This window comes from Solea solea, chromosome 15, assembly GCF_958295425.1.
Source record: "Solea solea chromosome 15, fSolSol10.1, whole genome shotgun sequence".
Classification (NCBI taxonomy): Eukaryota; Metazoa; Chordata; class Actinopteri; order Pleuronectiformes; family Soleidae; genus Solea; species Solea solea.
Window position 1 is genome coordinate 17,261,595 of NC_081148.1, and position 13,163 is coordinate 17,274,757.

General features: G+C 38.8%; 1 protein-coding gene across 1 annotated transcript in view; it reads left to right on the top strand.

Annotated features, from left to right (window-relative positions):
- Positions 1 to 6,884: 6,884 nt before the first annotated feature.
- Positions 6,885 to 13,163, top strand: part of eys (eyes shut homolog) — a 135,996-nt gene continuing 129,717 nt past the window's right edge. The window contains exons 1-2 of the mRNA XM_058651249.1: positions 6,885 to 7,734; positions 8,253 to 8,369. Of these exons, the coding sequence (XP_058507232.1) occupies positions 6,990 to 7,734; positions 8,253 to 8,369 (862 nt within the window). The 5' untranslated portion in view covers positions 6,885 to 6,989. The remainder of the gene's footprint in view (positions 7,735 to 8,252; positions 8,370 to 13,163) is intronic.

Here is a 13,163-nt window from a genome sequence, read left to right on the forward strand (position 1 = left end):
CTGCAGTATGAACCTAAGCACTGCAGAAATGCCCCCAAACAGAGTCACACAGCCTTACTTACCCTTCATGTTTTCCTCCTTCAGAGCACAATGGACGGGAAATATTTCCGACTATTACATAGAATGATGTGACTGAATTTATTTTGTCAAACAAAAAAATGAGAAATTCATAGTAGTGAAGTCCTGCTGGTGAAGCTGTGCTGCTGCTGGCTCTGGCCTGAGTTAACCTTGCACAGGGTATTATGGTATTGTGGACTCCCTGCAGTTGCAACTCCTTGAAATGTTCCTTGAGGTAACGGAGAACAAACTAAGAACAGTCACAGAAAAATGGAAACGGAACTCTTGTATGCTCTTGTAAGTGATCTGGGACATAATTCAGATTGACGTGATTTTCTTTTCCTTTCATTCTGTCCATTATTCTTGCAGTTTAGGAAAACAGTCATCAAAATTTGAGTTGAAATTGGTTTTGTCATTGGCATCAATTACTGCATTTAGAGTGGGGAAATTGATGTGGGGTTGGTTTTCAGGGTTGCAGATCCCGGATGCTCATCAGTGTTATAACTGATTAGTGATGATTTAGATAGCCACCCGGGAAGCACAAGCGATCACTCTGACAGCGGCTGTGGCCAGCAGCCTGCTGGTGTTTGGCTAATCAGTCCTCCAGTGGCTTTGCTGTGACATCAGTGGCTCAGTATTGTTTCTGTGGCATCCTGCTGATGGCACAACACTGAATAATGAACAGAAGTTTACGGATTTGAAAGCTAAGCAGCAGGATGTCAGATTTATCGCCTGTGCAAGTTGTGGTAAGGTTTTTGTTTCATCAAAACACATTTTGGAATGGAACTAGTTCTAATTTTTTTTTTTCTTTTCTGTAAATCATCAGTAAACATGTCGGTACTCAAATTAATGATAATATAATTTGACTTCTATCTGTTCTAACTCACTTTGAAACTTTTACCAAATCAGACCATTTAATGGTGACTGGACAGAAAAATGAGCTTCTTGTCAGTTGATTTATTGTTCCTGTGTTTTGCTTCGCACTGAGGCTTTTTTTAGGTGAAATAACTTGACAAAATGTTGTGAGTCCTTCCTCTCTGTGGACTGCTCTTTAAAAACTATTTTCCTGTCCATCACCCCTGTTGGGCCAATCTGAGTGCTCATGGGTGTTGGTCTTAAAATGACAAGTGGCCAGGCAATAAAAAGCAATTGTGCCTTTGACCAACAAAAATCTGGTCTGGAATCACATGCAGTTTCTCACTGTTATTTCAAGGGCACACTTTAAAGTACCTCCACATAGACATGTGGAGGCACAGCAAGAATACACTCTGTGACACACACAGATGAACTGATTGCATACAAAGTACAAGTACAAAGTATTTCTTTCTTTCTTTCTCTCTTTCTTTCTTTCTGTCTTTCTGTCTTTCTTTCTTGGCTAACCTAATCCACCCTTGAGGTGCACATAAACCTGTTTAAATACATTGGGAGACATCGCTCTGATTGGTTTATTGCATAATCAATCACCTCCATGATTACTTGGGACACAAAATACAGAACACTTTTGATCTATGTGCTTTTAACAGCAGTTTCTTTCTTCTACTGCTAAACTCGTGACAAACCCTTGATCCACTTGCTCTGTGCACTTTAGTTTGGAGCCTAAGCATTCTTCAACCTTATAACCAGGCCTGGGGAGTATAGGAATACATGGAACGGGGGTTACATGGTTAAGATACAAAGGGAAGTAAATATAATGGGGATTATTAGTGGGATTACAATTAAAATACACTGAAAAGAGGACACATTTTTGTTTCTCCCTTCATTTTCTAAGGTCACATTGTTCTGTTGTAAATACTGAAGTAAAACTGATTGTCTTTATATGCATTTGTATACATTACTTTAATAGTGTGGTACTTGGATAAGTTACTAACTACATTTTTGAAGGTAATTAGCAACTGGAATACATTTTGAAACCCTCGCAGCCCTGCTGCTTATACCACATCTGCAGTTATCAGTGGAGAGATTTTCTTTTTGCTGCTGAGCACACAAACAAAAGCACAGCACACCCGCACAGCGTACGACGCAACACCAACCGCATTCCGTCACTGCAGCTGTCGGCGTCTGAGAAGTTCTGAATCGGCTCATAATGAGAAATTACCATACACAAGTAGGCGGGCACCATTTGTCCCCGCCATGTTTGTCTCCAAATTACACCTGTACATTCTCCATCCTGCACAAGTGCTATTATCCTGTAACTAGCAATTGCACCTCACTCACTAGCCAGCATCTTCATCACTGTCTGTGCATCACAAATAGCGCTTTAATGAGCCAAACTTTGCTACTTGTGTGGAAAAAAAAACACCACTGGATTTCTCTGATTAGATGACAAGTGTGGCCTAGTTTATGTTCAAACTGTACTTGGCACACACTGTTATGTGAAATGGATATTTTTACGTTAATAGAATTTGCAACCAATTATTTTCTTTTAAGTATTGATTTGTCTGCTGATCGCATTCATAATGTATTGATCAATTTTCTATAAGATAGACAGTGATTAAAGTAGTTGTATTTTAATCACTGGTTTGTTTTTTTCAGAATATACGAAGATATGTTAGTACATCGATGGTGACACGAACAAGCACCATGAACTTGAATTGAATACATTTATTGTTGCATGTATCACATACAATGAAATGACAGTGTCTCTCCTTTAAAAGAACTGCCAAAACATTCACATACATTTACACTCCGTTCCTCTCCACCCAAATTCACAATTACATAAATTACACTCTCACCTTTCCTCCCCAAACCCACACACAATTCACCCACCCACCCATTCAAGTAAAAAACAAATGAGAACAATATAAAATGCTGAAGACCAATGTAGGAGTGACTTATAATAAATGTGAGTTATTAAATTCTGAATGATAAAAAAACAATAAAACAAATAAAAATAAATATGAAGTGCTTAGGACTAATGTGGAGTGACATAATAAATGTAAAGTGAATTGTGGCATAATATGGCATTCATGACATTGTGAGTAGAATTTCCACGCACGATTCACATTTAGTGCAACTTTGCAATGTGATTAATACATTATAAGTACCGGCATCAGCATTTAGCCTCAGTCATTTTACTGAATAAAAAGAAAAAAAGACAGGAAATACCTGGACACAGCCAACACTCTGGTTCAGGAGCATAAACTTCACCATTTAACCAATTTAGTATGTACTGCAGAATGTCTCTCACACATTGCATAGAGCAATTGCAAATTTATATATCCTATTGTCATGTCATCAATAATGTGCACTCCAAACTTAAAGCAAAAATCGACCTCAGTCTGAAAACAAAAATATTGCTCAGCAGAATTGCACCGGTGATGTGAAAGCTTAAATTGACCGGATACAAATTTGGAAAATTGGTCTGAAGACTTCAGACTTTGACGAGAAGATTCATTGCTTACAAAATGAATTTATTTATTTTTGTTTTTATCAGAATTTTTAACAATCACTCAAACCTGTCAGCCACTGATGGTCTATTTTGTGTCAGACACACGACAAGTGAGACGTGGGCTCATACGTTGACGTAATCATGGGTTGTATCTTCACTCAACACCCTCCACACACACACCTGCGTGATATGCATGAAGCGGGAGGCTGAGGGAGACGGCCGTTGACCTCCCACATGCACATGACCTGGCTTGTGACCCAAAGGCCCTTATTACATGAACCACTGCTGTGTATGGCTCACAGTTCAATCCTGAATGATCGGTATCTTTAAGGTGTCTTGATATCCCAGAAGAAACTATTGGCTTGTTATGTATTTAATGGTATTCCAATTTAAGGAATTGGAACCTTTACATAATTCAGAAGAATGATTTAGAGTATAAGTTGCATTCATGGTTCACACTGCTGCATGTAGAAATCTTGCTTTTAAATTGAAGCCAAACAGAAAACGTTGTTATAAGATCACATGTATTAACCGGATTGAGCAGACTGTGAAGGTTTGTGTGCTTGATGTATTGTTGCCGAGTTTCTGTGGAAGATCTGGGGGAAGATAAACTATCAAGGCATTTGCTGTTTTTTTTTTTTTTCTTCTTCCTGGCCACAGTTTTCTCTGTAAAATTGACGTGCTACTACTCACTACTTAGTGACGTCGCCAGGTTTCTGTCACATGCATGGTGATATAAGATGGTCTTTACCTCTTTGCTCCAACTTTTTTTTGAGACAGGAAGTAATGTGATGCTATTATGCAGTGGCCAGCTCCTGTAAGCTACATCAGTCATGATTCCCTGCTTAAATTCCATCATTTTTGATAGGAAACTGATGTCAGCAAAGACTTGGCCACGGAACCTGGTATCTGGATCTGGTATATAGTCTTTTTTTTTTTTTTTATGATTTATTGTTTCTGTTTGATTTATACGTGTATTGTTTTGGACTGCTTATAGGTCAGATTTTAGTGGCCATGGATGATGCATTGTTGTTATTCCTGATCTGTTACGATTTAAATTGTGTTTCAGTTTCATGTTGTTATTCTGTCACTCACTGTTATTGCTGCCTATCAAGACGACACCATTGACTTGAGTCTTAAAGTTTATATCTGATAAGGAATTATTGTTTTCTGACACATCCGGAAGACACAGAGTGTGAGTAGTCGACAAGATATGTCATTAAAATGGCAAATGTGTACAAATGTGGTTATGAATCTCTCACTGGAGGTGTGTTTTTTTTTTCTTCTTTATTTGAACACTATAATTATTTTTACAATCATCATTTTCACTTAATTACATTTGAGTCGCAAACCTGGAGAGGTGACGTTGAATCAACACCACCTTGATTAACAAGTGTTGTTTTTTTTTTGCTATTAGATGTTCTGAGTTTTACAATTTATTAATGTGCAGTTGCGGCATGTCCTCAGCACAAGTAAACATAGTGAGCAAGGCTACTGGATGATTCCGCTTGGTCAGTAACATGACCCTGTGTTTGTTTGACGGTCCTTGCAGACTCTCTCTATGGCGTAGAGCAGGGAGCGTACATTTGAGCTTTTTCACCAACAAAAAAACTGCTGCCTGCAGAACATGAAGCTGATAAGAGGGATGCATGTCAGCAAACAAAATCAGCAAAGTTGTCGCTATTTCAACAAGACGCATCAAAATGGCATGCAGAGCCGAGGGTATAATTTCCTTGGCAGGTTTGTCATAACAAGAGGCTAATTCCATGTGAGACACAGCCAGTGGACTCGTTCCTAATATAAAAACATCGATTAAAACCGCTTTTAAATGGAAACAAATAGATACGTTATTAGAGGTCTTTAATCGTGCACTGCGGCAGATAACGAATACCCTGTCAAAATATGAATATACAAACCAATCAAACATTTAGTGCTCTTTATTTGAGTTTTAATAGATTTTTTTTTTCCTTCCCTGAGAAATCAGGTGACAGCTTTCCGATTTGCTCCGCGAAACACAATAGTCAACCTCGTCGCGCGTAAATGAGGTCCTCTGGGTGCCCGCACAGCCCCGTTGACAATAGATGCAATCTCATTCACTTTATCACTCCCCCTTCTATTGTTATTGGTGTTCCATATTCAGCATTTTATTACTTATCACCCCACAGTTATTCATATCAGCCCTTGTGAGCTGATCAAGGGGCAGAGTTTTTCACTTGCAGCGAGGCTTCTCTTCTTTGTTGTTTTATCTCGGGCACACGTATGAAAAGGGCCTGAGGGAGAGAGACAGCACTGTCTGCTTTAACTCATCTCACCGCCTGACACTGAGGAATGGGGCACGGGCAGGAGAGAGAATATTTTATCTGACATTGTCAGTCTCTATAGAAACCTCAGGGAGGCTGAGGCGGCTGTGACAAAGTTGGGGGTCAGCAGCACTCCACATGGCTGTGATAGCTGTGCTGAAGTTGCTGGCACTACAAGTCTGGGAGTTACAGTACAGTGATGCAGAATCTCCGTAATAGCAGTCTGGGCTCTATATCAAGACTATTATAGTCAACGGAAACTAAAATTAATAAAAAACATTTTCGTTAACTCAAATAAAAATAAAAACCCTATAACTAACTGAAACTGAATTGTGCATTTACAGAAATGAACAAAATTTGTAGCTAAAATGTGCATAGTTTTCATCTTTGTGAATTATTTTCGTACATAATCCTTTGGGGTTCATACTGCGTGTATGAAGTGTAATTATTCTTTTCATTTTTGAAAGTATATGTATTTGAGAGGGCCTTTTCATTCATTCATAATAAAATGTTTTCAATTAGTATTTGTTTACAATGTTGGACATAAGGAAATGCAAGTTAAACATCACATTCATTATGTAGTTAATTGGGTTGAGTTGGTTCATCTAAGTGAATCAAACCTTTTGTCAAGGGGTTTATTGTTTTTTTTAAATGTTGCTAATGTTTTATTATTATTATTATTGTTGTTGTTATTGTATTATTATGATTATTATTATTATTTATGTTATGTTCACATTTTGCACTTCAGTCTACTTTCTTGTAGAATGTTATATTTGATGCAGGGATGGTTGTTCATCCTAATACATTTTTAAAAACGTCATATTTTGCTGGGTTTTTATGACACACAATACTTATAATGACTTTTTTTTTTTTTCAATCTTGCACATGCCAAAACTGTTAAATATTACAAAAAAACGATCACTAAAATTAATAAAAAAAAAACAACAACTAGCAAACCTGCTCTAAAAACTAATTCAAACTGTTATGAATGAAAAATGAAAAATCCCAAACTATTATAACCTTGTTCGTGTTGATAAAATGGGACGGTATTATTATTGTTGCAATCAGCTTCCTTTTGTTCATCATTAATCACCACTTGTTTTCTCCAGGTTTTGCTCATGTGGACAAAGTGAAACAGCATCTCATGAACTACGACAGTGTCCCTCCTCCAGGTACCAGATGACTCGAGTTGGGTCCTAAAATAGCTGATTGTTTTTGCCTAAAGACTCTAAGCGACAAGAAACATGTCGACATCATTGTTTCACTTGATTGCCGTCCTTGTGGCTGTCCACATGATTCACTGCCAAACAGTTTGCAACCCCCACGCTTCACTTCAATGGCACCTCAAGCAACGCACGGTCCAGGTGGACTGGACTCTCAAAGGACACATCTGTAGAAACGCGTCTGAGTGTTGGGGGTCTCCTGGTAGAGACGGAGTGAGCGGTGAGCTCCTCGGCTTTCCGCAGATATGTCCACTTCATCTGCAACATGGAGACAACCTGCTGATGTCTGCTGATGAATCACTGAAGTCATACGGCATCAGACTCCTCAATGTGTCAAAACGCAATTTTGAAAGCTGCTCCACAGATGGACTGATGACAGATCAGTCCCTTTTCCACCACAATATAAATGAAAATGTGCAAGTTGAGTCGAAGTGGCTTGTCCCCGGTCATCATTACTTCATCGCTCTGCATGAGGGAGATACGCAGCTGTGCAAGTTTGGCTTGAGGCTCAATGTATCTGTGAAAATGCAGCTTTGTCAGGATTCTCCTCTGCTTCGACTTTGTTCGGGGAACGGCATTTGTCAAACGCACCTCTGGGAAGGTGCGTATTACTGTCAATGCCACCGCCACTACTCCGGGAGGTTTTGTGAAAAGTTTGACGCTTGCTTGGACAAGCCCTGTAAAAACAAAGGAGTCTGTTTGAGCAACGGATCCACACATCCACACCAGAGGACATATAAATGCCTCTGTCCTCCACATTTTACAGGTAAGGACAAAACCCCTGATCCCATTTGTAGCTCCTGTGACTTATTTCACTTGGAACCTAATCACTTTATATATTTTGACCTTTGTTGTAAAGTTACTTTTGAATGACTTTTCATTCGATATACCAAGCTATGTTTGCAATTTATTCTCCCCTGGGAAACCATGTTTGTATATTTATTTTATTCTGTCTGTTACCCCTTTTAAAACTGAATGAAGCGGCCTTCTTAATGAAACATTTAACGGACACATCAAGTAAATGTTCATCTGCCAGACTCCCTTACACTCACACATAATGTAAACACAATTAATATTGAAACGACTTGTTTTCCAAATGAGTTCTTTCGTGATGCTGCTGCAGAATTATAGTGATCATTTCATCTTCATTCCTTCATTAGAAATTGAAATGAATAGCACATAAATAGAGCAGTGCAGGCACTCGCATGTCAGTTCAGGCATTTCTTTCTTTTATTCGCTTTGTATGTACGTGTCAATAGACAATTGACTTTGAGTTTCTTTCAGGGGTGAACTGCTCAGAAATTGTTGGGAAAGACAACTGTGACAGAATTTGTGAAAATGGGACATGCGTTCGAGAGTCGTCTGCATCCTTCAAATGCGTCTGTGACACAGGAGTCTCTGGTAAGTAGCTCTTAATCATCATTAAAAGGCTTTGATAGCCAAAATCAGGCTGTTTTGATTCCCCTCATGCACTACAACACTAAAGGCAGGGAGAAGGAGTTTGCTGCATCTCACCTCCAAATGTAGAATTGTGTCATGAGCCTCAAAGGGGCAACTATCTTTGGAAAGGTCAAAGCTAAAGGCTACGAAAGCCATATATCATGAAAAGATAAGCATTTCCTTATGGGTTTATTAAACGTGATCCCACTCAATGTTAATATTGTCCTTATAAAGTTTGAAGCAGCCACTTCAAATCAAATACCACATGTTACAAGCAGTGGCAGTAAAAAGCCTGGGCTGAGCTGGTGGCTAACTGAGCATGTCACAGTTGATAAAACAGAGGTTTACAGCAATCACTTAAACTATAATTTATTGTTTATTGTTTCTCTAGGGCCTATAAAAAATTTAGGAGTTTGATAGTGGCCAACCTTTGTAAGCCTGTGGGGGGAAAAGGTACAGCCAAACCTACGAATAGTTACAAATACATTTTATTTTTTTCGTAATAAGAAGAAAACTATAAATCATGATTGTGTTGAACAATATATCTATGTATTATGTATGCATAAATGTATTTTCGTTTGTATTATTGTTTTAAAAGTAAATGAAAATGTTCTTGTCAAAGAACAATACACTTATTCATTATCACTGTGATTTTACAGTATTCACAAACTAATTCTATACAATTGTTAAAATCTTTTGTTTAGTAGATTTTATCCCATCTACTCCTTCCATGTTTTTACAAGGTATGATTTATTTTCTTTTTCTTTTGGGGGGGACGGAACATTTAAGCAGGGATAATTTTGTGGCATTCCCCCTTAAAGCTCCACTATGTACTTTCTGTCATCCAAAAACACTGCTAGCATCACGGTTACAGTCTAAAGCTCAGAAACAAGCCGCTGGATGTAAAAGCAGACATGATCGGAGCTTTTGCACACACACCTTCACCTGCTGCTGCAGCATACATACACATACGTACTGTACACAGTGTGTTTGCTCGAGTCAGGACTCTGAGGATTAGGAGGAAACTTTCTGTGGGTGGTTCTCTGTGTTTTCTGCCAAGGAGGTGGGTAGTGACATCAGACGTTCCCCACTTTTCTTGCAAAGGTTTCTGAAAGGTCAACTCTAGCTTCATACCCATCCAACCAGTCACTGCCGTCCTCCGGTTTCATTTTACTTTGCTTCAGTCGTGACGTAAATCCTGTCAGCCTGCGTGCAGCGCGGTGATGTTAGTGGGCAACATGTAAACAAAACACGGCTATAGTGAGAGTCGTGTGGAGCTGGTGGGCTTATTGTAACAGAAATCCTTTTATGAAGTTACACACTACAGCTTGGGCGACCCTCGTGTGGAGGATAAAGCATGTAGACGATGGATGGATGGACAGATGCACGGACACTACAGCTTTAACTCGTACTTATTATTCCAAACAGGTTCAGCTGTAACATCATAGCTCCCGAGTGAAAGCTTAGACACCACCTCTAGTCTCCTGTGCCAGATTTTGGAGTTGCATTTTCCTCTTTTCTACGGCATTTCTACTTTTCTCATTCTTTGCTCTGTGTCTGTGTAGACTCTCTTTCATCCAGTTCATCGTTGTCCAAAACGAGGACCTGGATTGAGTTGCAACTGGACTTTGCTCTTTATCACACGCTGCATATTCATTTCTGATCTGGTAAATTGTTATGGAGACATTATGGCTTCGCCCAATATTTACAGGAGGTAATAAGTCCCAGTAACATAGATTTAGGTTAATGATTGTTTTACTTACAAATGGGTTACAAGACCTGGATAATCCTCAGGCTGCCCCGGATATGACTGTCTGCTGTAAAAAAAAAAAAAAAAAAAAAAACAAGCCTGCAATGAACTCTTGGAGCATAAAACTGCAGGTGGCTCCTTGCGCTGATTCATTTTTTTGTTTAGAGAACAGTTTGTCCTGGCAGCATACTAGAAGTGTCATAGCTTTGCCTTTTCAAGTCCAGCCCATGCTCTCAAGCTTATTATTTTGGAGATGCGGTTTCAAGGTTACTTCCAGTGCTGGCATCCATTTTTACAAGAGCAGATTAAGGCCATTCAGAATAACCTAGCATGTGTTTTTTATAGTGAGCTAACAATACATTTCAGATATCTTATTTACCTTTTGAGCTAAAGAGACAAGAGTGTCTAAAATGGCAATATTGCTTTGCTTTTTGCTTCACTGCCCACATTTCAAATGCATGCTGAATTGAATAAATCACGATTAAGGACACATACTACAGTCAACAAAGCTTATATGAGTTGATTTACATTGAAAAAAGCTTACACTTTGCTGTGTTATTAATAAAACACAATGAATTCCCTGCTGGAAAAAAAACACAACATAAAAAGAAACTGAATGCCCAATAAGTTGCTGGACCACTGTAACCAAATAAAACGGTACGCATTGTAACAACGAGAAGGATAATTCATATAATACAACAAATTTGTGAATTACATCCGCTGCCTTTACGCTTTCATCTAATTTACCATGGTTTTGTTGCCGCTCTCTCAAGTAAGCAGACTCCACTGGGTGCTTTCACGTAGTCATGGGGTCCTCCTGTCCCATCCGCTTCTTGGGAGTTCTGTGGAGCTTGTGCTTCCGCCACCTCCCTGCTGCAGTCGCCTCATTAATCAACTGGAAGTTAGTGGCTGCTCCAGAGCTGGCTGCCCTCACAGGCCAAAGTCTATGCGCACAGAATAATGAGCCAAACTCATGGGACGTTTCAAATGAGATTTTCTTTTGATTTGACTCGCCTCTGCTGCACCTCCAGGGCATTTGTTGCCAAGTATTCCCATCTTTATGGGGCCATTTCCACTTGGTATTAGGTGTTAATTGTTTTTGAAATGTTTCTGACGGCATTATCAATTTTGTAAGGTTAATTTCAACTACATAATACAGTATACATATGCAGTTGTTGCCCTTGAAAACTATTTAATTGTTTCTTTATGTGTATGCGGTTACTGCAGATTACACTGGCTGTAATAATAGTGGTGTTGGAGATGGAGATCTAGGAGAGAGGTGAATGCCAGCACAAATAGAGATGATCATAAAAGTAAATAGTTACGCATTATGATCTAAACCAGATTGATTACATGCTAGGAAATTCTCTCTTGAGTGCTACAGTCATTATCCGCACCATAAATATACATAGCAGGTAGAGGTTTTTTTCTTTCCCTTATTTCCCTCTTTAAATATATATTAGTTTGTACTGATGTAACTTTTACTGAACCAGTTTTGAAAAGTCAATTTCTGGTAGAAAATGAGTTGAGGCAAATGCAAGCCCTGAAGTTGTACACAGTAAGATTGATGCCCACAGAGGAGGCTACGAGGGGCCTCTGGGACATGAGCACTTGTATCAGCATGGGGATTAAGGAAAATATGCAAAGAAAGAGTCGCCGGAAAGATAAATGTGTTGGCACCTTGTGAAGAACACACAAATGAAAACCCTCTCCAGGGAACATGATTTTTTCTTTTTTCACCTTGAACCTGCAGTGAATACTGTCTAATTTTATCCTTTGCATACACTTTCACTGTGGCATTACACCGTCTCCGGTTTAGGTGCTCATTGTGAAAATATGTTGATGAATTAATTAAATAATGATTCAATTAAATGAATGAGTTACATTAATACATAAAATGTGAGGAAAATATAGAAACAAAAATACATCAATATTTTATTGGTTGATACTCAATTCTTTGAGGTTACAGGTATAGATATTACTATTATTTAAATATGTATTTAGGTTTCTGACCACTAGTTTGGAGCAGGATTTAGGCCACTGATTCACTCTCTCTCCTTCCTTTCACTCCTCTCTCAAGACAAAGAAATCTTTATATTGTTTGTAACAGCACTGACTGACATAGTTTAGTCAAAATCTGCATTAAAATCATTTATGATTTATTTTACATTTCAAATACCTTGTACTGGGGTTTGCTATACACAGCAAGCAGTACATGGATACATACATATGCATGTTTTGTCATTACGCAATTCAGTATTCACAAATCAAAACTTACTGTGATCACTTGTTTGACCTCTTCAATTAAAGGAACATGTCTCTACACGTTCTAACGTGCTGGAACCTTGAAGAAGGAAATCCGCTGAAAGCTTTATGAAACGCTCGTCTTTTAAGACGGATGAGAGTGGCACACATCGCATTAAGTCTCTCACTCTACATCTTGGGGTGGAGGCGATTCTCCATCTGAGGGACCAGGCAGGAAAAAATGTAAAGAGGGAACATACTAATCTCCATGTTTTCAGCTTTCAGAGAAAACCATAAAAAAAAAAGCTGATAAAAAATGTATCCCCTTATGAGGCTTCATTTTGAAGCCTCATGTCTTGAGGAAATCAAACACAGACATGGAGTTTTCTTGGTTCTAAGCCAGAATGACCAATGTGTCCTTGGAAGAGCCGCACGACGCTCAAGCCTCGGTTCAATATCCACTGTGTAATAGATTAAAAAATGTGATGGGTTGTTGGCGCCACATGAGATACCATCAAAATATTGACTGTTATGTACTCTGATGCGAGGAAAATGACTTAAAGACATGAATTGCTTCCAACGTAATTGGCGTATAGAAGAGGGAACAATCAAAATGAGAGGGCAATTATCTTAAAAGCTGTGACTGTGGGTAAATAATTGAAGCGTTGTTTACTTCTGATAAGTTAGGCCGGTTGCTGACGATGTGCTAGCAATCGTACAAAGATGAATTCTGATGGCATTGGTACAATGGTACACTTGCC